Raw genomic sequence first — 27169 nt, forward strand, 5'->3', positions numbered from 1 at the left:
ATGCCCCTGCCAGGTGTGGAGTCGAACTGAACAGCGAACAACATACGGGGACTCCCGTTGTCATAGTCAGACTAATATAATGCATAGTATATATCCACCATCCAAATACAGCGACCAAATCATTTGCTGAACTGCACAGTCCTCAACAAATCATGATCACAAAGTCCAGATGTACAGCACACCTTTACACCAGTCTCTGTTTACAGGAGTACCAGCGGTATTTCCACCAAACCAAGGAGAAGCTGGAACAGACCCCGGCCGAGAGGCAGTTCGACTTCAGCGAAATGTACATCTTCGGGAAGTTCGACACGTTCCAGCGACGCCTCACCAAGATCCTGGAGCTGTTTGCCACCATCGCCACCTACTCCGCCCTGCAGGACTCCAAGATAGAGGGCCTGGAGACCACGGCCACCAGGTTCCAGGTGAGTGGCCTGGTACTGATCTTTCATGTGGGCCGCGTCGTTTCGTGGCGGGTTTCTGCAGAGATCCTAGCGGTGTCGTTGTGTGACACGCCACGTGTTGGCTCGGCTCCCCGGAGGGAAGCAGGGGAGAGACGCATGTTGAAACAGAAAGGCAAAAGTTCTCTGAATTTAAAACGAACCGGGCATGAATAAGTCATAGGACGTTTAGATTAAAGCGGTAGTTCGTCTGCCCCTCCAGTGAGCTCTGTTCTGCGAGTTTGTGACTAGTGCTGGTGGCTTCAGCGTGAACGACCGCAATGTTTACGACTAAACGACGGCCCATTTAACTGATGGTATGCAGTTAAAATGTTTTTTTTGCTTCTAAAAGCCCGGTGGCTTTAGACACACTAGCCTGAGACCACAGAGACTTTATTTTGCATATTTTAGGCCCAGTTTAGTTTTCCTTTTGTTCATTACAGAATAGTTGAAGCGACTACTGAAGTCATTCTGTCATTGCCGATTTAAACAATGTCCTATTAAAACAATGTCCAAAAGCAATGTTAACCCTGCCCCCTTCTGTGTGATTAATATATCTCACTTGAAACATGAGCATGGTGATATCCTAATTACAAAGAATGGGACACTGGAACCTGCACCTACTGCACCTACATTATACTCCTCGTGGGTCCTGGCCTGGATCCATCCACCATTGTCACTGTTATTACTGTGACTCTGTGCTCAGCCTCCCCTCCACAGCCAGAGACACTGGCCTTGGGACGCCCACATTATAGCGCCCCATGCAAAAGTTTGCAGTGAATATCATAATGAATCACTGCAATGGGCTGATGCATCACTGCAATGGGCTGATGCATCACTGCAATGGCTAATGCCTCACTGCAATGGGCTTCATGGGTTTTGGTAGTTTGGCTTGGGGGCCAATACTGAATAAATCAGACACACCTAAACCACCATTAGTGCTTTGCGTTAGCATCTAGCTTTGTGTGGCAGATACGCAGAAAATATATATTGAATGTTATAAAATGAAATAGAATGTTATAATGAAACGACCCGGATTTCAACCGTTTTAACGAACAAACATGTTTCGTGTTTTGTTTTAGATTTGTTTAGAAAACCTTTCTGCCTTGCAGCCACCGTCTCCCGCCATTAGGGGGCGCTGCAGCCCCCTCAGCATACACGTTCAGACCTACTTATAATTCTGACTTCAGAATACTTGAAAATGAAAATGAAATCCCTAACTGATGGGTGTAATTCTATTTACCTATGATTCACTGTCACATTAGTGCGGCCCACGTTTTATTTAATCAGCCTCTTCGGCGGACGAGAGATGGAGAGAAATCAACAGGGAGGGACAGCATCCAGAATGTAATTCATGCCCTCATTACACTGACAGGGTTAACGAGGGCAGGCTTACAGTGCAAAGCCGACCACGACGCAGTATTCACAGCTTATATGTTTTAGGGAAAAAAAATCCAATCTCTCTGCCCCTTCAGACTGAAACGGGATGGCAAGGCAATCGGGAATTTTCATCAAACAAAGTGATGGATAGTCTGCCTGTGTTTATCGCTCAGCCAGAGAGATTTCATGTGCACAAACATGACTTCAAGGGCCCACATCCTGCCACACATGTGAGGGATTGTTCTGGTAAAATGTAGATAATGTGCCTAATACTGATGTGAGAGAGCAATTCAAAAATACAATATTGGTTTGCACGAGGTATGTGACTAGATGAGTAAATTGGCTTTGCAGCCTAGTTCAATGTTCCAACATGCTGATTGTTGAAGTGTCTCGATGAAGGGTATCATGTTTTGCCTTTTTAAAACGAGACATTAGACGTCAGATTTTGCTAATTGCCATTTTTCTTTGTTCTGCCGCGTTGGATTGACAGACTGCAGAAATGCAGGGGAAATGGGAGGTAAATTTGCGCCATCGTCTTCATTTTCATTCATTTAACATAATAACCACGACGCTCATCTTAGCTATACGCACGCATGTAAAATGTATGAACCTCAAAAGGAAAGTACAACATAACACATCTCACTCTCTGCAAATGCATGTAAACAGTGCAATCATGTGGGATTTTACACCACTCCCTTCCATTTGCTCATGTTCCCCAGCATTAGCATAATTACTCACCAAAGCATTCGTGTGCCTAAAGTACACGGTGGTGAATTGAAGTGGACTGAAATCCTCGACCTTTCGTGGAGGTTGGCGGTTTGCTAAACAGAGCATCCATATTTAATGGAAACGATGTGGTGTAAATGTACTGCTGTTGCACTGTGTTCCCTCACTGCCTTGGTAGGAGCTCTGAGTTAGCCGCAGGCTAAGGTGATGTCTTGTCACAATCAATATTAACACATTTCTTTTTTAGACACAGTCTTGATTGACGTTAAATTCAGCCTTTGAAAAGTTGTTGTTTTGTATGAACTTGTACAACTGCTGAGGAAAAGTGTGTGTGTGTATGTGTGTGCGTGTGTGTTGTGTTGATCATGTGTGTTTGTGCCAGGCTATTGTACAAAGCATGAAGAAAAAACATTACAGTTTCCTGGACCAGAGAAGAACCGACTTTGACGTGGACTATGAAGAATTCTGTCAAAGCACCACTGAACTACATGTAAGCTACCGAGAAATAAACATCAAACGTTTTGTACACACTTCAACACAACTGCAACCGAAAGACACCCTTGGGTTACATTCTTTTTTTGCCCTCCAGAATCAGCTGAAGAATTTCATGGACAGCACGTTTGAAAAGATTCACAACACAGAGAGAGCTCTGAATGTACTGAAGAAGTTTGAAAGGTAATCGCACCATACAAATTCTATATTGGCTGCCTCTGTTAATGTGTTTTTATCTATACAAACACTTTGATATTAATTGACCTCTCAAATAAATACATGAAATTCTCATACTTGCATATTTTGAATGCTGTCACATACTACCAAAGTCCTCGCACGTACAACTTTTAATAAAAAAAACATCTTACAAACTATTTATTCTACTTGACATTTCTTTTTCTTCTAGCGTCTTTAAAAGATTTTCCTTTCAATGTTTTATAAAGCACTATGAACGCCTTTGTGTTAGAGCTGTTCTCTACAATAAACTCCACTGGCCTCGTCCTTGAGCTCCACCAGCAGTATGTGAAAAGGGATTCATACTACATTCAGATTTAGGGAATTTTATAGACTCCAAAGCGTCTTACAACCATTCATTCACTCATTCGCACACCGACGGCAATGTCCACCGCGCACGGCGAGAGCCAGCTCGTCAGGAGCGATCAGGGTGTGACTGCTCCTTTCTACAGCAGTCTACACCTCGACACTCGGCTAGGAGGAGCCGGGGATCGAACCAGCAACCTTCCGGTTGCCAGTCAACCCCCTCTACCTCCTGAGCTGCTGCTGCCGCCCCCCATATACTTACACGTACTCTCCTCTAAACCTCTCAGGCTGGGCATCCCAGACCTGGGCATCCAGGACAAGTACCAGCACATCCTGCAGAACTACAGCCGGGACATCGAGATGGTGTCCCGCGCCTATACCCGGCAGAAGCTAGACCCCCCCGTCGGCCGGGACCTGCCCCCCGTGGCCGGCCGCATCATGTGGGCCAGGCAGCTGTACCGGAGGATCCAAGAGCCAATGGACCTCTTCCAGCAGGTGGGGGTTGATGCTGTTCATCCTGACATGGCTGATACCTGCACTAAGTTTTCCCCTTTTGCAACCCTTACTGGTTGCAGTTATAGCCGTTTAAAGGGGACACGTTATTCCACCAGGTGTGTGTGTCATTAGCCGTTACAAACTGTTTGGAAAATCAGCCTCTTCTCGCATCACAAGTGGGCTTGTCCTAGATGTATGACGGCCAGATGAGCACCGTTTGCTACAGTCCACCGGGTAGGCTGGTAGACGGATCTATCCAGCACAGATCTAGGTGGACACGCCCACTTGTGGTATCAAAAGTGGCTAATCCCAGTCACACCTGGTGGTGTAATATGTCACCTTTAAGGTCGGCGCACTTTGTTAGAAGCTGGAGCTGCCATTAACTTAATTGCTATAGCATGCTAATGCTAACCATTATCCCCATTGCGAATACAGCAAGCCGGCGTTCTGTCCACGGTGGAGGCCAAGAGGATCATCAGGAACTACAACCGCGTTGCCAGGGTTCTGCTGGAGTACGAGATGCTCTACCACCGCGGCTGGATGCAACAGGTCCGAGGCTAGCCGGCTAGCCTTTAGCTTAATGATGAGAGAAACATTGACAATATATTTGGCCATACAATATCACATAGGGTGTACTTCATTCATCCCAGAAGGAATTTTTGGGAATTATAACAAACATATCACTCACATAACTTTTATTTCCTGTATTATCTGGATATTTTATTCTAAAGCACATTTTTTTTGATGGTGTATTATTTATATATATGGAACGAAGCAATAGATTGCCGATGGCCAAGGGCGTAGGAACCGGGGGGGACGGAGGGGACGTGTCCCCTCCAATATCGGAGACAGGCGCATTTGTCCAACTTAAAAATTATACCGGATGTCAGGTTTCCGATATGTGTCCCCCCCAATGTTAAACTCATTCCTACGCCCCTGCCGATGGCGTTTCACTATAAGCTCTGGTTGGTTTGGTTCTGCTCTCTCTTCCGTACCACTCCATCCATGTGTGCTGTGTCCCCCCCCCCCCCCCCCCCCGTCCCTCCAGATGGACGGTGCCAGGCTGGGTCTGCAGGCCTCCCTTCTGGTCCGCTCCACCGAGACGGGGGAGCTGTTTGTCAACTTCGACCCAGAGATCCTGACACAGATCCGGGAGGCGGACTGCATGAGCAGGATGAAGCTGGAGGTCCCCCCCTTCGCCTCCCTGCTGCAGCACAGACAGGCCAGCCTCAAGGGCAACTTCAACAAGCTACAGGTGATGATCTAGTTATAGACGGTGTGTCATTTGGGATCCAGCGGTCCTGCTATGTAATAGCAGCATCTCCTGGGGGTGAGACGGCACAGAGCCTGGGCTGGAAACCCAAAACTGTAAGGAGTGGATTCCGTGGCGTACTGGCCAAGAACGTAGTCTCACAGTAAAGGCTTTTGGGCGCCTTTACGGTGTGGCACAGGCTCTCAACCTCTAATGAGTACCGTATTTCCCGCACTATAACGCGCACCGGATTATAAGGCGCACCTTCAATGAATGACCTATTTTAGAACTTTTTTCATAAATAGGGCGCACCGGATTATAAAGCGCATAGCATAGAAGATACTGCAGTCAAACGTTTGACTGGGGATGCGTTATGCATCCACTAGATGGAGCTGTGCTAATTGTATAGCTCGTCACGCGCAACGCAATTTAGCAGATATAAAACTGGAACCTTTATGACAAAAAAGTAAACACAATTACGCAGTTCCAAACCTTAGATTTTTTAAATATCTTGCAAACGTGAATGATACAAAGTAGAGCATCGCACCCTCGAATCTTGTAGTGTGGCCAGTCTTCCGCCCGATTTCCTGGCTCTGTGATCGTATAGTGTGACCTTCCGTGAGTAAGCGCAGTAAAATGCTGTGTGCACTGACTACGATAGCCGTAATGCTGCAAGCGGTGTGGCTTTATCGTAGTCGTAGTGAAACATTTTATTATTATTATTAAATTGTTTTTATTGGTTTTTCATACTGAAACATTTTGACAGAGCGCCGTTTACAACCAGTATGGATCAACCAATTAACCAATTGATCCATATATAAGGCGCTCCGGATTATAAGGCGCACTGTCGTTTTTTGAGAAAATTACCAGCTTTTAAGTGCGCCTTATAGTGCGGAAAATACGGTATAATAAATACCCCCCCCCCCCAATATATAATCTTTGTTACTTCAAGTTTTTGCTTCGTTTATCTTTCAACTTCACAATAATAACCTTACATTGAAAGTACCACAACGGTGAACATTCAGTCATGTATGAATTGTTTCATATACGATGCATGTTTCAGAATCCAAATCGACATGGAAATCATTGTATACGTTGATCTATGGACTGCATTTCTATAGGGTGATGTCTATAAAACTCTGATGTGGTTCTGCTTCTCTTGACAGCTGATGCTGGGGGAGAGCTGCCGGGTGCGCAGTAAGATCCACAGTGCCTTTGAGCAGCTGGTCATGCCCCATGTGGCAAAGGTAAGACCGGGAATGGACCCCAGAACACGCGCGGAACTCAAGTAACAAACAGTACCGCTTGATGGGGCTGGGCGATTAATCGGATTTCGATCTCGATTTCGATTTTAGCGTCAAGCAATCACAAAATTAACATAATCGAGTTTTAAAATGTCTTATAGAAAGGGCAGAACAGCTGGATACATATCTGTACATTATTTTAGATTTTTACCTTTTTTTTTTGGATCATTTTTTTCGATATTTTTAAGGCGAAAGTTCCCAGTTACAAAGTGTTCTTGAGAGAGACATGCTGAATAAATACGTCATGTTTTCGCACTCAAAAAATAATCGTATCGAATAATCCTGATTTCAATATTGACCAAAATAATCGTGAATATGATTTTTCCATAATCGAGCAGCCCTATCTCCTGTGGTGCTGATAATGTTCATCGTGATGGTCCATGGGGAATCATAGAGGGTCTTGGAGAGTCCCACTTTCAGGCACATTTAAGATCAGTTTTGGAACAATGAATAACAGTTGATCGACAAATGTATTTGACATGTAATACTGTTTTCATTAATTTATTCAGAATGTTAATTCTTAAAAATGTTGGATTAGGATTTTACATTTCGACAATCTCTAAAGTACTAATAGCCTTATAGCTTATATCTTAGATCTTTCAATATGTTATACATGGATTACTGTTTTTGTTGATTACTTCATAATGTATTAGTTCAATCTAGTTTTATATGTCTGTGTTAATAACGTGTTAATTAGGTAGACGAGGCGATACAGCCCGGCCTGACGTCCCTCACCTGGACCTCACTGAACATCGACAAGTACCTGAGCCGCATCAACGCCGCCCTGGGTAGGAAGGACAAGGCAGCACCCGCCTTACACCCCCACCCACCACCAGCACCACCTTACACACCCACCACCACCAGCACCACCTCGTCCACCGTGCTGGATCACCACAAGAGGGTGTTCCCCCATCTAGTGCTGAAACAAGGATCTGATACGACAGGCCGATGGTTGGATGATTAGAGTGTTGATCATTGAAGAGCGAGAAAAAAGATCAAACATTTCCTGCAATAAATTAATCCTCTGGTTTAGCTTGTAAACATTGCAAGCAATTTTGGGATTTTCGCTCAAGGCTTTTATACATTTTTATGGGGATTTTTGGTATTCATGACATTTGAAATGAATCCTCCATTAAAAAAATTATAATAAATATAAAATAAATATCATTTAACCAATAAATGAATATGTATGTATAAAAAGAAAAAATAGCAACGCCAGTGTCATCTTCCTGTCAACTAGTGCGTTCATGAAAGCCTCGTCCATCATCCCTCTGTCCCTCTGTCCCCCCCCCCCCCCCCTCTGTCCGTCCGTCCGTCCAGGGGACCTGGAGCTGCTGATGGACCGTGTCAATGACCTGGTGGAGTTCCGTATCGACGCGGTGCTGCAGGAGATGAGCGCCACCCCGCTGTGCGTTCTGCCCGACGACCAGCCCTTCGCCTGCGATGAGTTTGTCCAGACCACCAGGGTAAACACACACACGCACGCACAATCGCACGCACATACACACACGCACGATACACATATACACATGTACACATACACAAACGTACACGTGTACACACACACACACACACACACACACACACACACACACACACACACACACACACACACATACACACATACATGCAAGCACACATATACACATACACATGTACACATGTACACATACACACACATATACACATCAACACACACATTTACAGCTAGAGGGCGCACAAACACACACATACACACACAAACAAAACACACCCACACACACACAGAAACACAAAAAAACTCAATTTGACTCATTAAACTTTATTGGCACGACCTGGCACAGTGCACAGCGTTGTCACAGCAGTATTTTAACACAACTTTAATGATGAACCAGGCAGAACGGTAAAAATCGAGTCAGTTTCTTTTCTCGTGACACCACCCAGGTGTGTCCAATTACCCCTAATGACCCTCGTAGCCCCGCCCCCAAGCAGCTCCCTGTGATATGGTTGGACGCAGGAAAGTAAAGGGATAGCTCAAAGCCATTTCTTTTTACCCTGATTGCAGTTATTAAGATGAAAGACAACGTTTACCAAAATTAATTTATGTTTAATGGAAGAAGAACAGGAGTGCATAATAAGTGCCCACATTTCCACATGTTTTGCAACGTTTGCAGAACTCTTATTTTTACATAATATGATAATTTGCACACTAATGGCTTTCAACTTGCGGTGCTATTATTGTTGTTGTTGCCTACGTTATTAAAAACCCTGTCATACCCCATCCGCCACTGTTTCATCTACATTTTATCCAAATGTAACCACAGATGGTGTTTTCTTAACCCATGGGATGATTCAAATAGATAGCTTGTCAAACATGTAATTCTTGTGCCTACAACAAATGCATCTCCTTTACATTTGGTCTGACAGCTCCTTATTGTCCACGCCGAGTAGCTCATTTGGAACGGAGGCAACCATTCATTAATCAATACCAGCCAACGTGACAGAACCGCTGTGTCATCACCAGGAGTAGAAATGTGGATGATCACACTTTCCTTCACCACTGACACTGTGCACCGTCGGACCACTACCCCCCCCCACTACCCCACCCCGCCTCCTTCCAATTAAATCACATGTCCAAAACCTTCTCAAATCATCAAATCGGACCAGATTGGGTCATTTTTCCGAGTATGTTAAGCAGCTGAAATGACATGTGCTATGACATTCTTATGCTTTTACAATATGCGTATCCATCATATTTACGCCCTGAAGCATCGCAGGAGATCTTTTAGGCTGAGGAGGCAGCCAATGGAGCGAAGAAGGACGCATTCATCACCTTTACCTGTCGTGTCGTCGCTCCCTACAGGAGCTGTGCATCAAAGGTGCCCAGAGCCTCCACACCAAGAGCTCATTGGTGGAGGAGGCAGCCAATGAGCTGATCAACATGCTGCTGGAGTTTGACAACGGCCACAGAGAGGAGGAGGGAGAGGCGGCCACACCTGCCGCTCAGGCTGAAGCTAGAGCCCCGGACCACGTCGACGCGGACGGTAAAACCTCACACGGGACACCGTACTATAGAGTGTGTGTTCGACACTCGCAAAAGATCACAGTTACCAATTAAGCCTGTAGGGGGAGCCAGAGAGGCAGAATGTATGATGGAAGGCTGTTTCCGAATGTTCAGAGTTGAATTGAGGTGATTTGATAATGGAGTCGTACAGAACGTCTGTCTCAATACGTGTGAGGTACGCACACAGACGACAGAAAGGAAGATTGCTCATTAAACATGCACAGGCATACCCATACGCGCACTGCACACGCACGCACATAGACACATAAAGACCAAAGACAGAAAGTTTAACAATTTTAGACTAGGATTTTACCTTTCAACAATCCCAAAAGAAGCCTTATAGCATGAACAAAGACAACGTTTCTTATTTTTTTTTATGTAAGCCAATGGTTACGAATTCTGGCCTGAAAATGTGCTCTCTGTGTGCATCCTTCATTGCCAGTATTTAAACATTTATTGCATTTTACATTTAGCAGACGCTTTTATCCAAAGTGACTTACTTAACGGTTCTTACATACATTCACAGTCAGCCATGCACGGCGACAGCCAGCTCGCCGGGAGCAGTCAGGGTTCGGCTGTCTTGCTCAGGGACAACTCGAGGCGGGGATCAAACTAGAAACTTCTCCCCCCCCCCCCCTCCCATGATCCCCTAGGCGAGGAGGACGGCCGCTCGGACGCCCGCCTGTTCTCCAGGAACACCCTGGCCCCCGGGGGCCCCCCTGCTGCCTCGCCCCTGGTGCGGGGCCGCAGGAAGAAGAGGGACCTGCTGGAGGTGATGGAGGAGGAGGCCCAGCAGCTGCTCTCCCACTTCAACCACCGCAACGTGGACGCCCTGCTGCGGCTGACGCGCAACACGCTGGAGGGCCTGCGCCGCCGCATCCACGCCTCCACGCTCACACACTTCCTGGGTGAGACACGCTCACACACTTCCTGGGTGAGACACGCTCACACACTTCCTGGGTGAGACACGCTCACACACTTCCTGGGTGAGGCACGCTCACACACTTCCTGGGTGAGGCACGCTCACACACTTCCTGGGTGAGACACGCTCACACACTTCCTGGGTGAGACACGCTCACACACTTCCTGGGTGAGGCACGCTCACACACTTCCTGGGTGAGACACGCTCACACACTTCCTGGGTGAGGCGCGCATACACACTTCCTGGGTGAGACGCGCTCACACACTTCCTGGGTGAGGCGCGCTCACACACTTCCTGGGTGAGACGCGCTCACACACTTCCTGGGTGAGGCGCGCTCACACACTTCCTGGGTGAGACGCGCTCACACACTTCCTGGGTGAGACGCGCTCACACACTTCCTGGGTGAGGCACGCTCACACACTTCCTGGGTGAGACACGCTCACACACTTCCTGGGTGAGGCGCGCTCACACACTTCCTGGGTGAGACACGCTCACACACTTCCTGGGTGAGGCGCGCATACACACTTCCTGGGTGAGACACGCTCACACACTTCCTGGGTGAGACACGCTCACATACTTCCTGGGTGAGGCGTGCATACACACTTCCTGGGTGAGACACGCTCACACACTTCCTGGGTGAGGCACGCTCACACACTTCCTGGGTGAGACACGCTCACACACTTCCTGGGTGAGACACGCTCACACACTTCCTGGGTGAGACACGCTCACACACTTCCTGGGTGAGACACGCTCACACACTTCCTGGGTGAGACACGCTCACACACTTCCTGGGTGAGACACGCTCACACACTTCCTGGGTGAGACACGCTCACACACTTCCTGGGTGAGACACGCTCACACACTTCCTGGGTGAGGCGCGCATACACACTTCCTGGGTGAGACACGCTCACACACTTCCTGGGTGAGGCGCGCTCACACACTTCCTGGGTGAGGCGCGCTCACACACTTCCTGGGTGAGACACGCTCACACACTTCCTGGGTGAGGCGCGCATACACACTTCCTGGGTGAGGCACGCTCACACACTTCCTGGGTGAGACACGCTCACACACTTCCTGGGTGAGACACGCTCACATACTTCCTGGGTGAGGCGTGCATACACACTTCCTGGGTGAGACACGCTCACACACTTCCCGGGTGAGGCTCGCGCAAACACTTCCTGGGTGAGGCGCGCGCGCACACACGCGCGACATCTGGCGATCAGGATTTTGTCATCTAGATGGCTTTGTGTTGGATATACTCGATTATTACTTGTAGTAGTAGTAGTAGTAGTAGTAGTAGTAGTAGTAGTAGTAGTAGTAGTAGTAGTAGTAGTGGTGATAGTAGTTGTAGTTCTAGTAGTGGTAGTGGTGGTGGTTGTAGTAGAAGCAGTAGTAGCAGTAGTAGTAGTAGAAGCAGTAATAGTAGCAATTGTAGTAGAAGTAGTAGTAGCAGTAGTAGTAGTAGTGGTAGTAGTAGTCATGGTAGTAGTATATGTGGTAATAGTAGTTGTAGTAGAATTAATGGCAGTAGTAGTAGTAGTAGTAGTAGCAGTAATAGTAGCAGTTGTAGCAGTTGTAGTAGTAGTAGTAGTGGCAGTAATAGTAGCAGTAGTAGTAGTAGTAGTAGTAGTAGCAGTAGTAGTAGTAGTAATAGTGGTAGCTGTAGCATTTTTAGCATAGCATTGGCAGATTAAAATAAGATGAGATATTTCATTAGTACTAGTATAGTAGTACCACAGAGCAAGATGGAGCACAGTTAGGTAGCTTTAAGTTGAGTCAATGAACCGTTCCTACTGTGGCTGGTATTCATATCTGGGATACGATATAGACGTTATATGATAAACAGCATCTAACGAGGAGTCTAATCTATCTGATGGATGATAACGAACCCCCGGTCGCCCTCCCCCCGCTCCCGTAGCCCAGGGCGACCCACCAAGCCGCAGCATCAGGACCGGAAACCAGGCCATCTTCAGGGCCAACGTCATCCTCTCCATCCCCAACGTCGCCATGGTGCCGGCGCTGGATGAGGTGCAGCAGGCCCTGAACCGGGCGGTCGACTGCGTGGTCAGCGCCAGCAAGGGAGTGGGCCAGTGGAGCAAGGAGAGGATCTCCAAGGTGAGATGCGAGGCCCGCCCCCTGCCGGAGTCAGGTCCATCCGGCCGCCATGAGCACTGACCTCTGATAGATGGTTCTTATCGTCGTTAGTGTCATCGTGCAGCGGTGATGACAGCGGTGCGACTCGAGACTTGAGTTTGTTGAAGGGTGAAGACACTCAAGCATGTATAAATAATAATATATGATAATAATAATGTATCATAATTGCAATATTAGTAAGATTGATAATAATAATAACAATTATATTAATATATACATAATTTTTATAAATCAATAATAGCATATACTATTATGTTGCTAAATACATAATTTTTATATATTGATAACATAATATACTAGTTTATTAGAGAGTTTATAAGACATAATTCATATATATTATTAATATATTATAATATTATTAATCCTATTTATAAGTAATTAATTATTCTGTACCATATCTTGCTAATAATGGATATGTTTGAACAAAGGTGGAGGGGTATAGTTGTGCTTGTGAGGGACACACAGGTAATATGAGCCACTCTTCATCAAAGTGCACTCTTCGCCACCAGAAGGGTTTTTCCTGGCTGCATCAACACTATTTCAGTTCTTTATGGGTGATGGTGTGGGCGGGAAATGTGTCTACATCAAAACACAGAATAATAGGGTCCCTTTTGTGATTTGGCATTGTTGCTGCCGGTAAGACTCCCTCCTGAAATTGTGTGAGAAGAAGAAAGTGCAAGTCCATTTGGGTTCTGGTCGGAACTACCAGAGACGGCGCTAGGATCTTTTGTTATTTTTTCTGTTGTTTGTGTGTTTGTTTGTTTGTTTGTTCATTTGTTTGGTTATCTTTTCGCTGGTCCATCTGTCAGATCTTTCTTTCTTTCTTTCTTTCATTCTTTCATTCATTCTTTTAGTGTGGGCATCCTGGCTGTCAGTCTCTATGACTATTGCTTTTTCTATCTATCCATCTGGGGACATAAATATATGTATATATTATATATATTATATTGTTTTTCAATTTCACTCAAGGCTTTTATTACTTTTGATTGGGATTTTGGTATTTGTGACATTTTAAATGAATCATCCATTAAAAAAACAATATTGATTAAATAAATATATAAATATATATATATATGAAACAAAAAGAGAAAATATAAATTGTACCCTATATTAAATATATATATATATATATATATATAATGTATTATTATATATAAATTATAATGTCATATTCCATGCAAATAATCATGGAAAGGTGGGATTAAATCCAGACATTATTTCACATCCACTTTCAGAAGAAGATGAGTGAGAGGCGAATGGCCGCCCTGAAACCAGAGAGCAGTGAGAGTGAGTCCGAGTCCGAAGAGACCACACACAGGAGCCTGGCTGGTAGGTCCTCTCTGTCCGTCCCTCTGTCTGTCTGTTCCTCTGTCTGTCTGTCCCTCTGTCTGTCGCTCTGGCTCCATCAAACGGCTTGAAGTTGAATTCATTCAAATTCATAAAACGTGAGAATTGAAGGCTTTGGATCGTATGCCGTCCTATAAAAGTGACAGCATATATTATAATAATCATTCCCTGTGTCCCCTCTGGGATTCATGTCATATTTATATGATATGGTCTATTTCACTGTATATTCTCTGTTCATTTGCGAAGCCTCATGCTCTTGGTCACCAGTAACATCAACCACCATGGCCATCTATTATTGAATCATTTCAGAACATGTGCCAAAGTTGGCCGATGATAAAACAGGCTAGATTAATAAAACTATTATAACAAATCCATTACTTTAAAAATGAAAGGCACAAACAACAAAGGAGCACACATAATTCAAAGAAAACATTAGACAGATAATTAAAATGCATAGGAAAGACATATACACACTCTGAAAGATGAAAGCATTAGCAGACTGGAACGTCACGTCCATGTTGTAGTGCCCAGGACGGGCGAGGGTGACCATTACTCACTCTGTTTAACGGCCACCGGCTTCATCAGCCCCCTGCGTCGCTTTCATGGCTCGGCAGAGCAGCGGCGTCTGACTCAGACACCGAGCCGGGTGACCCGATCATAAACACTGCTCTGTTATGGATAGTATGTTTTTTTGGCACTATGTTCAAAAGACATGACATGGAGGACGACAGGCGATGATCAAATGTCGCCACATGACACACGAGATCTGGGTGTCAGCGCAGGCTTCGATCGGCAGCGTGGCTGATGGGAGTGGAGCTGGATATGGCTAAAGGTAGCTAAATGTACGACCGGAGCGGGGGTGCTAGCGGATGGACAGGGGCAGGCCTCAGATGAGGAGGGTGACAGCATGAAACAACAACAACACCAACAACAACAACATAACCACGGAACACGTTGTGTCTGCATCCCCTTCATTTCTTGGCAAACATTTGACTCACATACATGTTGACACGCACACAGGCAGCCACACTTACACACAATTACGCACACACCACACACGCACACACACACACACACACACACACACACACACACACCACACACAGGCCCCCATGCGCACACACAAACACACACACACACACACGCACACACACACGCACAAAAGGCTTTGCGAATGAAAATGTTCCAAGCAATCAACTCCCTTGTGATGAAGAAATAGAAGAAGCAGGATAATACGTTGAAAAGGCTTTCATGTGTCAATACTTTTAGAAAAATTACTCTAATCCCCGCCGAAAAAGAACGGAAAATGTATTTTCTTGGTTCTTAAACCGGACATGGTAGTGTTTGTGTGTGTGTGTGTGTGTGTGTGTGTGTGTGTGTGTGTGTGTATTAGTTATAAAATCATCAATGTTTTCCTGGTCCCCTCAGTACAGCATCCAATTTAATTCAAGTATTAATCCATTTCTTATTCCTGTTATTCTACTCACCCCTCAAAAAACAGGTTATACTCCGGCAGCAGAAGTGGTGTCCCTTAATTGCACTTCTCTTAATTGCACTTGGTTCACTACTCATCCATACAAAGTTCTATGTCATCTAATATATTCGTACATTCGGTTTTATCTATTCCTTTATTGGTGCCATAAGACAATTCTCTGACTTTTTCCTCGATATATTATAAAATGGAGGAAATTTTAAAGTTAAGTTGTAAACAAACCTCTTCCGGGGGAAAGACAAGCTAAAGCTGCTTGACACCGCCATTCTTTTATTAAAATCCCTTTCTGAATGCTGCATCCACTCACATAAATACGTTTCACTTCGGTAGAATATTGAAACAGGAAACAAGGCTTAACTCTGCCCAAATTTCCATCTTGGGCTTCCTGTTCAGGCTGAGTCCCGCCTCTCAGCAGCAGTTCTGCTGTAACACAGTAGGATTTCTGGAACCCAGATTAAAAGCTCTACGTCCTGATTCTAATCTTAACATTAACCTTAACTTGTTTCCAGATGGCAGCATGTCAGACATCTCAGCGTCGTGCGCGGTCCAGACGCTGCCCTTCCAAGCCAAGAACTACTACAAGGGGGTCTCTGAGAACAAGGAGATCGTCAAGCTGGTGTCGGTCCTGAGCACCTCCATAAACTCCAACAAGAAGGTGACGAACCTTTCAAACGTCCATGGGGTGTTCTTCTATCAGGGGCCCAGGAGACTGAGCCCGATGCACATTTAACTGTTAGAGTACAGAAATAATGCCTTGTGATAATGTCTAATGAAATGTATTGACCTATCTGAAATATAAGAGAATATAGGAGGATATCAGATGTGTTTTTATGGAATACAAATATTAAATAAGGGTCATACTGTATTAATAAGTGTCATACTATATATTTTTTGTGTATGTTTGTCATCCGTTGTTTGGAAGACATCACCCTTTGTCTCAATAAAGTACCGCAAAATCAATCCTATTTTTCTGTGTGTTCCTTTCACCAACGGCTGATGTACTCTGTCTTCCGTCGGCCTAAGGAGGTGCTGACCGCGGTGGAGAGGTTCAGTCGATACCACCACATCTGGAGACGGGATCGGGAGGACGCCATCCTCAAGTATGCCGTCCTTTCACACAGCACACAACAAGAAGAAAGATCCAAGAGATCTATTTACCCCCACCATGCTATACGACAGAATGGGACTCAAGTGAGCCTTTTGGTTGAATTTCAAGCTGTTTTTTTTCTTTTATCTTTATGTTTCGTCTCTAGGTTCAGCCAGGGGACACCGTTGCTTTCCGAGTTCGAGAGCCGGATCCTCTATTACCGAGACCTGGAGCTGGAGATCAACGGAGAACCGGAGTACATTACGGTCGGATCTCTGGCCCTGTATACAGGTGGGGTTTAAAATACACGCACGCACGCACGCACGCACGCACGCACTCACTCACTCACTCACTCACTCACTCACTCACTCTTACTCTCTCTTTCTCTCTTTCCCTCTCTCTCTCTCTCTCTCTCTCTCTCTCTCTCTCTCTCTCTCACTCTCTCACTCTCTCTCTCACACACACACATAAACACACACACACACACACACACACACACACACACACACACACACACACACACACACACACTACTGCAAAATAAGCTTTGAGAGCAGCCAGAGATGTACAAGAGATAGGCTTTTTTTTTTTTTATCCCATTAAAGAGAACTCTGAGGCACTCGGCTGGTGGGTGGAATGACAGATACTTGTTCCAGACGATTCATATGCTGTTCAAATGAGCAGGGCCAGTGTAGGTGTCACTGGTAGAAGCTACTTAGTAATTCTTCTCACACAGAGCAGAACTCTCCCGACAGCTTAAACCGTGACCTCAGAGTGACACTTTCAAAACAAAACAGCAGGATGGGGCTCATGAATATTCATAGCTTCACTTGAAACTTGAATATTCAAAGTGGCATTAGTTAAAATGAACATGCATGATTGGTTTTAACATCGACAGGGCTCGACTAAATGCACCTCACACCGGAATAGCTGTCACTGTGTGTTGTGTTAAGCTATATTAGAGTGTACACCGTAGGATACTTTTTAAATAGGATACTTATTAAATAAAAAGGTTTGTAATACCCTTTTTATGAATGTATTTCATAATTTTACAGGCAAGCTACGGTATTACTTTTTAACTAATGGTGTGTTGTGCTCGAAAGGGATTTCCTAAAATGAATTTGGTGCCCCTAAGCAAAAGTGAACAGGTTATTTAGGGATTCTAATGCATCCAATCACTGAATGGATTTCTGCTTGGCTGGTTTTCTGCATTGATCAACAATTTGAGGAAACATGTCAAATTCCCACTTCTATAAATATTATCCTAAAGAAAACAATACAACTATACAATCCTAAGTAAAACTGGTAATTACCACAGCATATAGTAGAGTAGTGATGTGGGTTGTTCCTATGGGGTTTGATCGGGTTGTTCGCAAACGCTTGTGACATTGTTACGGCCTGGGTAAGGTGTGACTCCAAATGCGGTGCATAAGAAGAGGATGCAGGCAGCAATTTGGTTGTTAAACAAAATAAATTATTTACTGAAGTAAATTACAGACGCGGTACAAAACACAGACTCTCCCCAATAAAACAAATGGGTTGTAACGGGTAAAAAAATAACAACGCTATTCCTAATGGTCACAACAGAGAACCACGTTCTGGCAAAATAGAATACAACAAAGATTTGTGAAGTTTCAGCAGGGGGTGAGGGGGAGCAGAGGGAATAAATTGGTGTGAAAATCTAAGCACAGGTGCGGGTGATTAGTTCATGATTGCATGGTGTCCGGTAAGGATACCACCGTGCACGGCTGAAGTAGAGTGCATAGAACTCGCTACAGCCCTGCTGCGTAACACAACATTCCTGAAAGAACAAGGGAACACGCAGAGAGTGGGAGCGGATACTTAACTCCGACCCGTGTGTCCGTTTGGCCCCCAGCGGACCTGAAGATGTCCCTCACGGCCGAGACCAAGAGCTGGATCATGCAGTACGGTCTCCACTGCAACAAGAAGTACCGCTCAGAGATGGAGCAGATCTTCGTCTTTGTAGACGAGGCGGGCAAGAAGCTGAACCGGCAGATCAAAGACCTGGACGACATCCGCATCGCCATGGCAGCCCTCAAAGAGATTAGAGAGCACCAGATTTCCATTGATTTCAAAGTCGGACCCATCGAGGTACAGTGTGCCTGCGTGAGGATGATGCATGACTCAAATGAGGTCCGGGACATTGTGCTTGAATCAATTCCAGGTCTCAGGTTTCCATGATTTTCTTTTTGTATCCCACAACATTCGATTCCCTTTGATGGTGAAACACACTGTCAGAGACACATCCGATTCGGGCACATTAATATATTCTAAATCGGACACGCACGTAAATACACGTATACACCAACGGACACAGGACAGGCTGAAATAGCAGTCTTTTATATCTATAATAAAATAAATAAATTATAATAATTATAATTTATAAAACAGGCAGCATCGTGTGCCTTCCTCGCCGACCCCCTCGACTTTGACCTCTTCCTTCAGGAGTGCTACCTTCATTGGTGCCGTGAGACAATTCTTTGAATTGCTCCTCAATGTTAAAGAGTAGAGGACATTTTAAAGTTAAGTTGTAAAGAAACTTCTCCCGGGGAAAGACAAGCTAAAACTTCCAGACGACACTTTTTCTTAGAAAAAGTGTCAAATCAGTCAATAGGGTCGAATAGGGTTCAAATCAATGTTGTGACATGAAGGAATACCCTCATTAAAATCCCTTTCTGAATGTTGCATCCACTCGCCCAAATCACTTTCTCTCCGGTAGAATATCTAGACAGGAAACAAGGATTAACTACGCTCCTTTCCATTATTCTTTAAAATTATAACAAAAAATTATAAATGATAATAATTGCATTGCCCCCTCGAAAGATCACTCATTCCCTCGTCGTTGACCTCTTCCTTCCAGGAGTCCTACGCCATGCTCCACAAGTACGGGCTGTCGGTGGCCAAGGAGGAGGTGGAGAAGGTGGACACACTGCGCTACACCTGGGAGAAGCTGCTGTCCCGCAGCACGGAGGTGCAGGACGAGCTGGCCTCCCTGCAGCCCAACTTCCGCGGGGAGCTCATCGACAACGTGGAGACCTTCCTGGACGACTGCTCCCACTTCTACCAGGACTACGACGAGGTGAGCGGACGCACCCAGGGGTAGACATTAATACACAGATGAAGACATTAATATACAGATGTAGACATTAATATACAGATGTAGACATTCCTATATAGGGGAAGACATTCATGCCGGTGTAGACATTAATATGTAGGTGAAGACATTCATGAATAGAGGAAGAGATTCACGTCGGTGTGGACATTGATACACAGATGTAGACATTAATATACAGATGTAGACATTCCTATATAGGGGAAGACATTCATGCCGGTGTAGACATTAATAGACAGATTTAGACATTAATATACAGATGTAGACATTGATGCACAGATGAAGACATTGATACACAGATGTGATATTCATACACAGATGTAGACATTCATTTACAGATATAGACATTCATACACAGATGTAAACATTCATGCACGCAGATCTATGTCTACAGAGGTAGACATACACAGATATAGACATAAAAACACATGCACACATAAACCTTAATGCTAGCTTGTAGCCATGCAAGGAGGCCACTTTGCTGTCAAGCAACACTACTCGGTGATTGCAGAGCAGAGTGCAATTAACGGCCTAATTACGGCCTGATTGGTAACCGGGTAATGTGGCCTTGTGTCGTCCCGGTACCTTGCAGGATGGGCCCATGGCAGTGGGATTAGCTCCCCAGGATGCCAGCGACAGACTCATCATGTTCCAGGTAAATGGAGCACTTCTTCTCCTTGAAAGTCTTTATTTTGGACACTTGTAGTATAACACAACGGTGTGTGTGAATGTGCAGATTTGTGGAGCTTGTTCTGAGCAGCTGTTGATTTCGGATGTTTTGCGTCCTTTGACTGCACATTCCTTGAATCGTTCGTGAGAAAAAAGAGAAGAAAACAACAACACTTATTGCATTCAACTTGACCCCCGTCCGCCCAGAACCGCTTCGACAACCTGTTCAGGAAGTACCAGACGTACACGGGCGGCGAGGAGCTGTTCGGGCTGCCTGTGACCCATCACCCCCAGCTGCTGGAGATCCGCAAGCAGCTAACCCTGCTGCAGAAGCTGTACGGCCTGTACAACAGCGTCATCGACACGGTCAACGGCTACAATGACGTGCTGTGGGCCGACATCCACATCGAGAGGATCAACACCGAGCTGCTGGACTTCCAGAGCCGGTAAAGACCGGCCCGGGGCTCCCAAAAGATAGACAAATAATCATTAATCAAAGTAATTATATAAATAATTGTATAAGCACCCGATATTGGAATTAGACTTCTATGGGCCCTGTCTTGCATCCAGCGCAATTGACTTTCGACACCGACCCGTGTATCTTTGCACCCGGCGTAAAGCCGATTTACCCCCGCAGCAAACCTGCGCCGCTAAACTTGCGCCCTGAGAGGCGTGTCGGCGAAAAGCAGAGGCGTGTTCCGGCGCAAATGATACATGGTACTATCTTACAGATCGATAAAGCAGTTTCGCAACTGACCAACAAATACCTGGTCTAAGTGCACTAGCGGATAGCGCAGTTGGTGTTGCTATTTTGACGTACCATGGCAGGTCGAAACTGCAACATAAGCTTACACACCAGTAGGCTATACACAGAACAAACATGCAAGCGATTTCCCTAATCAAAATTTTATGATAATGATGGGTATTTTGGAAACATTTTTTTTCCATAGGGGCTGCATGAATGAACACTGTAGTAGGCTATGCCATACGTTAAAATAATAATAATAACAATAATAAATAAAAACTTTTTTTGACACAGACATCTTTTACAAACCCATAACTTTTAGGATTGATGAGTATTTGATCGTGAGAAAACATTCTTTAACCACGAGTAAGTGTTAAAAAGAATGAATGAATGCGGGCGCACGCGTGTGCCTCCTGTATGTTATACTGTACTGTATGTTACAATGTTTATTAATGTTGTGCCGCATATAATTAAATATAACCACAGTTGCGGCCACAGGATCGCACATCATATGTGTGTTTTCTTTGCCGAAATTTACATGATGACTCAGTATTTCTGAAGTTGTAGAAGAAAACGCTATTCCATGTGTGAATTAGGCCATATTATTTGGCCATAAACTGAGCCTTTTGAAGTTTGAAATTCAGGTGGTCATGTATCTGTCTCATTGGCGACTGCAAACGCGCAGTCAAAATATCAACTTGTCAGGTTCAAATGCGCTCATGGCTTTTAAAGGGGATGGGAGATGGCACTCTCATTGGTTTATTGCACGTTACGCCCAAACCACATCTACGGGTAATTAGGCTACTTCAGGGCAACCCTTTTTAGATTTGCGTCGGGCGCAAGAGTCATTTATTCGCCGGTATAATAGCAACATCGCCATAGAACCGCACACAAAGCTACTTGCATTTGGCGCTTCTCACTTGCGTTTCAGACCGTTAAAATAGGGCCCTATGTTTGCAAAGCATATTGTTATACCCAGCAAAAAAAAAAAGTAGAACCCCCAGGTCAGGTTTTTTATATTATACATAACATATTCGACAGAGATAAAAGTCTGAACAAACAAAACAGGAAACTCCTGGGACAGTGTGTGCCGCATCTCAGCACAAGTTCTGCTCAACAATATTTCTGCAATAGCAAAACTTTTTTGAAAAAACACAAAAGGTATTCCTACAGCTACAAAAACAAATGTTGCGAGCTCAATATACATATGGCACTGATTGACTCACAGGAGATGGCTATTGATCGAGTTATTGACCAAAGCTGAGTAGATCACAGGCTTGATGGCTGTATTGGATTCCATTAAGTGGAGCTAATGGAACAAATGTGTGAAAAGAAGAAGAAGAAAAAAAAACTAAAAACAAAAGAGCCCGCCTACAGAGCAAGCGATGATAATCAAATGATTGACTGGAAATTAACTGGTGAATTATTGAAGTGAAAGAACCGTCTTAGGAGAAAATACAGTTTTGATTTTTGGTGTCATGGCCTGGGGAGAATACTACATTCAGAGAGCTATTGGTTATTTAAAGGAAACAAAAGTTAAATAAAAAAGAAGATCACTCGAGAATATTCCCCATTACTTTTATTGTTTCATGACGCACCATGTCCATGTTCTTCATTGTGATTTGGTGGCACGCTGTTTCTAAACCATCCACTTATCCTTGGATGGTCCGATGATCCAAGAGTCCAAAGCCAGTCCTCAGACTAATGTAGCGACTAAGATGTCCATTGTTCCGTCATCCTTCGTTTAGCTTACCTTTGGGCTGATCATCCATCAACTGCCATCCATAACTGATTTAACCAAATATTCAAAAGTAATGAATATTATTGTCTTAAACGATTCCAAGATTACATTTTTCTTATTCCCCCTTTCCTGTGGTTGAGCGATAGAATATGAAATCCAAGGGCCACTGAGTTCATTAAGATAAGATGGCTGAAAATGATTTATATTTTGTCACATTTCACTGCTTCAAACCCACATTCACCTCCACAATATTACCATTCAATCAACCCAGCCTGGCATTCAGGGTGTATAAAGAGCTGGGAGAAAAGCAGGAGTTTTAATACAACAAAACAGCATCAGGGCTTTTCAAAGAGAAAACTCTATCCTAGGGACACCCCCTTAACACCGCCTCTCTCCCTTCCAAACCTCCCACTCCTAACTGTAGCTTTGTGCCAAGGGTGTCTGGTCAGGATGTCATCTTTATCACGGGGTCTCATCACTGCGCCAAAGCATTTCCATTTATCAACCTCGGCCGGGGCTAGTCTTTGTCTCTTTGTTTGTGTCGTCGGTGCAGAAGAAAAGGGGGCAAGGGGGCGAAGTGTGGTCTTTGACAAAACAAAAACGAAAGAGCTCCGTCATAGAGGGGAATAGATGTTAAATTCAGATTATGTGGGTGCTAAGATACGATTATGTAAATTAGCTGCCATTATCCAAACAGTCAAAAGTCCACTTCAGAGTACCCCAGGGACTTGCTGGTTCCATCAAGGACATCTCCCTAGGTAATGTCAAAAGTTTGGTTCTGATAGCTTAAGAAATTACGTCACTGTGTCGATTTAAACTTTTTAAACGATTCAGGCGTCGATTTAGAACGCTGACTTCAGTGACTCCAAAGAAGAGCCACTCAGAGTTCGCATAGTTGGTACACATGTAGGTACTGCACGTAAGTAGGTTTTTGAAAAGCCAAGTAGCAGTCTCCTTGACCACAGGGGTCGCTTTTCCCCACCTAGTTTGACGGATCATTTTGGAAACACGGTATCTGGGGCTAATTTAAGATGCTGAATCCCATGAGGTCCATCATGATCGATTGTTCTGCACCAAGGTCATCAGGATATCCGCTTAGTAACCATGACAACCCCTGTTTGACCCAGGTGCCGCAAACTGCCCCGGGCCCTGAAGGAATGGCAGGCCTTCCTGGACCTGAAGAAGACCATCGACGAGTTCAGCGAGTGCTGCCCCCTGCTGGAGCTCATGACCAACCGCGCCATGATGAGCCGCCATTGGAAACGGATCACTGAGGTTTCTGACGCAAGCTCACCCAGAAAATCTCCTTCAAGGCGAAATCAATGTCAATCTGCCTTTCTTATGGAGCCAATTTAGTGACATAATTACTTCCATTTAGTTAGAAAATCGAAAATTGTAAACATAGATTTGAGACGCAAAAGATAACTAATAAACAACTAAGTAAAACACAATTGTAAGTACAAATTTGTGAGCAGCAAATCAAATTCATATTTATGAATATACTATCTATCCAAAAATGCCGGGTCTTATTTTCAAGTCATGTTGGAAATAAATTCACTCCATGGTTAATATCTCTGAATCCATTTTGTGCGTCCAGGTGACTGGGCACACCTTTGAGGTGGAGTCCGACACCTTCAAGCTCCGGAACATCATGGAGGCTCCGCTGCTGAAGTATAAAGAGGAGATCGAGGTGAGGCTACTGCCGGCTATCGAAGGGCAAGCTGGTGGAGACACGCGCTTAGCACTTGTGTTGTCTAGAGATGGATTTATTGATTTGTTTCCGCGAACCAGTTCGCGTGATTCAGTTCGCCAAGGGGAGTCGTTCGCGAATCGTTCGTTCGTTCGTTCGTTCAGTCGAGTTTCCGGTAGCGGTGAATCGAATCATACACGGTTCTCTGAGTCAGTCAGACTCAGCCCCTCGTTCGTTAGTTTGTTTGTTCGTTCAGTCGAGTTTCCGGTAGAATCATGGAATGAACGGCTCAGACTCAGCGCCTCCCTCGTTCTCATTCTCATGCGTCAACATTACAACTTTAACCAAACGCAGCGGGATGGGGGGTGTAGTTGATTATTGGATGTTTGACATATCCGCAAAATAATAGACTTGATTTAGCAATGATGGTGGGTGTCCCGGGTGTTTAAGGCTCCCATAAACAGAACCCTGTGCAGCCAAAGACTAAATCTAGCTGCCAAAATTAACACTGCCTTCAAAACGAGAGCTGGTTAATTGTGAAAAATGCACTAAACTGTCATCAGACAACGCAGTTATACGCTATTGTAATGACCTCACCGGTGACAAACCAGGTCACTGAAAACCCGTAACCAACGGCAAAAAGCCACACTAACAACAACCGGTTACCCGGGCAACCCCCCAACCCGGTCCCTTCAACGTGCAAGCCCCAACCCTCCTGTTCTCCCAAGGCCCTCCCCCAGCTGACCTGATGATTCGCCCCCCACACTGATTGACAAGAAGAACATCCAATGCATGCACAGAGAACAACTGGCATAACGGACAACGAAATACAATGCAACACATAACACACAAACTCTTTAAATGTCCCAGGGTCGCTACACTATAGACTCTAGAGTTTCTGGTATAAAGGCTGGGACGAATTTCAAATGATAAATATGTACACTTTATGTTGAAAGTATACTGCCGCGATTTCCATTGAAACGAATTGCGCGGTGAGTAGTCTTCACAACGAGAGCTGGTAGGTTGTGAAAAATGTGGTATAAAGGCTGGGACGAATTTCGAATTATAAATATGTACAATACATCCTTTAAATACGTCCATGCAACAGATGGCCAATGTGAATAATAGATAGCTCGCTCACTAAGCCCATTTGTTTCTTCCCCATTAAACCTGTCGCTTTCTGTCTCTCATTGACTAAAATTCAACGAGAGCGTCCTAGACTCAGTCCTAGAACAGCATACGATTGGCTGGCTCTCGTGAGTCGTGACGTCTCTCAGTCAGTCCCTCCTCACCACTCACACAGTGAGTGAACGAACTGTCAGCGAGCCAGCGACTAGTGGGTCTGGGAGGAGTCGACTCTGAGAACGAACGAGGCGAACGAGGCGAACGAGACGAACGAGGCGAACGAGAGAGAGGAACCAGTTCAGTTCGTTCGTCTTAACGATTCGTTCATTCGAACTGATTCGTTCGCGACCGAGTCAACACTAGTGTTGTCATCACAAATGCGCATCTCTTTCACGGTGATCTGCTGAGTAAATCGTGTGTCGATCGCTTGGATCAAAGCCAATACACGCATTAAAAATTGGCCCTATTTTCAGTGACCTTTAAATGTCATCACAATATAATCGTAAACACAACAATAATCATTGTTTTCATGTTATCATTGTTCTCTTTTTGATGTATTTTACCAAACGTTCACCGGTAAAATTTCACCGTCGGTGGTGGTTAAGTATGGTGGTTTAGTGGTCAACCACTGGCTAGCGATTCAGTTTGCGTTCCCACTCGCGTGTACCCTGTAACCCCCTCGGCGCAGGACATCTGCATCAGCGCGGTGAAGGAGCGGGACATCGAGCAGAAGCTGAAGCAGGTGATCGCCGAGTGGGACAACAAGACCTTCACCTTCGCCCACTTCAAGGCCCGCGGGGAGCTGCTTCTGCGGGGCGACAGCACGTCGGAGGTCATCGCCAGCATGGAGGACAGCCTCATGGTGCTGGGCTCCCTCATGAGCAACAGGTCGGTGGCGGCCATTTTGTTGCTTTCGGTGCTTTCTTTCAATCCTGGGCGTCCGCCGCTGAATGGAGGCTGCGTTCCAAATTGTATACTTTTTATTTTTACTCGTAGGAACTACTGCAGTCCATACTAAATAGCAAGGGCGTAGGAACCGGGGGGGACGGAGGGGACGTGTCCCCTCCAATATTGGAGACAGGCGCATTTGTCCCACCTAAAAATTATACCGGGGGGAGAAAAATATGTGTTTTTAGTGTCAAAGTGTTTTTATTGTCATTTGTTCAGAAATCGCAGGGTCAGTCTGTACATTGTAATTATTTTTGACCAGGCAGGCAAACAATGCGTAGGAGGCATAACAGATGAACAAAAGAGTCACAAATAAAATAAGAATAGCAACATAATAAAATATTCATAATAAAAAATCCACATAATAACAAATCTACATAATACACTTTTAAAAAACACGCTATCGTGTTTTAGCGTAAAACACGCTAAAAACGCTATCGACAGTTC

General features: G+C 44.9%; 1 protein-coding gene across 1 annotated transcript in view; it reads left to right on the plus strand.

Moving 5' to 3' along the window:
- dnah5 (dynein, axonemal, heavy chain 5) overlaps nucleotides 1-27169 on the plus strand; it is a gene marked incomplete at both ends in the record, with an annotated part of 137916 nt that overhangs the window by 15857 nt on the left and 94890 nt on the right. The window contains 24 exons of the mRNA XM_079758520.1: nucleotides 207-422; nucleotides 2308-2334; nucleotides 2926-3033; nucleotides 3133-3218; nucleotides 3863-4070; nucleotides 4506-4619; nucleotides 5119-5325; nucleotides 6489-6569; nucleotides 7324-7414; nucleotides 7947-8092; nucleotides 9469-9649; nucleotides 10323-10577; nucleotides 12510-12706; nucleotides 13981-14074; nucleotides 16094-16239; nucleotides 16608-16684; nucleotides 16838-16962; nucleotides 18548-18783; nucleotides 19553-19771; nucleotides 20397-20459; nucleotides 20681-20919; nucleotides 24087-24234; nucleotides 24557-24649; nucleotides 26463-26662. Coding sequence (XP_079614646.1) covers nucleotides 207-422; nucleotides 2308-2334; nucleotides 2926-3033; nucleotides 3133-3218; nucleotides 3863-4070; nucleotides 4506-4619; nucleotides 5119-5325; nucleotides 6489-6569; nucleotides 7324-7414; nucleotides 7947-8092; nucleotides 9469-9649; nucleotides 10323-10577; nucleotides 12510-12706; nucleotides 13981-14074; nucleotides 16094-16239; nucleotides 16608-16684; nucleotides 16838-16962; nucleotides 18548-18783; nucleotides 19553-19771; nucleotides 20397-20459; nucleotides 20681-20919; nucleotides 24087-24234; nucleotides 24557-24649; nucleotides 26463-26662 — 3557 coding nt within the window. The remainder of the gene's footprint in view (nucleotides 1-206; nucleotides 423-2307; nucleotides 2335-2925; nucleotides 3034-3132; nucleotides 3219-3862; nucleotides 4071-4505; nucleotides 4620-5118; nucleotides 5326-6488; nucleotides 6570-7323; nucleotides 7415-7946; nucleotides 8093-9468; nucleotides 9650-10322; nucleotides 10578-12509; nucleotides 12707-13980; nucleotides 14075-16093; nucleotides 16240-16607; nucleotides 16685-16837; nucleotides 16963-18547; nucleotides 18784-19552; nucleotides 19772-20396; nucleotides 20460-20680; nucleotides 20920-24086; nucleotides 24235-24556; nucleotides 24650-26462; nucleotides 26663-27169) is intronic.

The sequence above is a fragment of the Pollachius pollachius genome (genome assembly GCF_949987615.1).
Source record: "Pollachius pollachius genome assembly, chromosome: 1".
Lineage (NCBI taxonomy): Eukaryota > Metazoa > Chordata > Actinopteri > Gadiformes > Gadidae > Pollachius > Pollachius pollachius.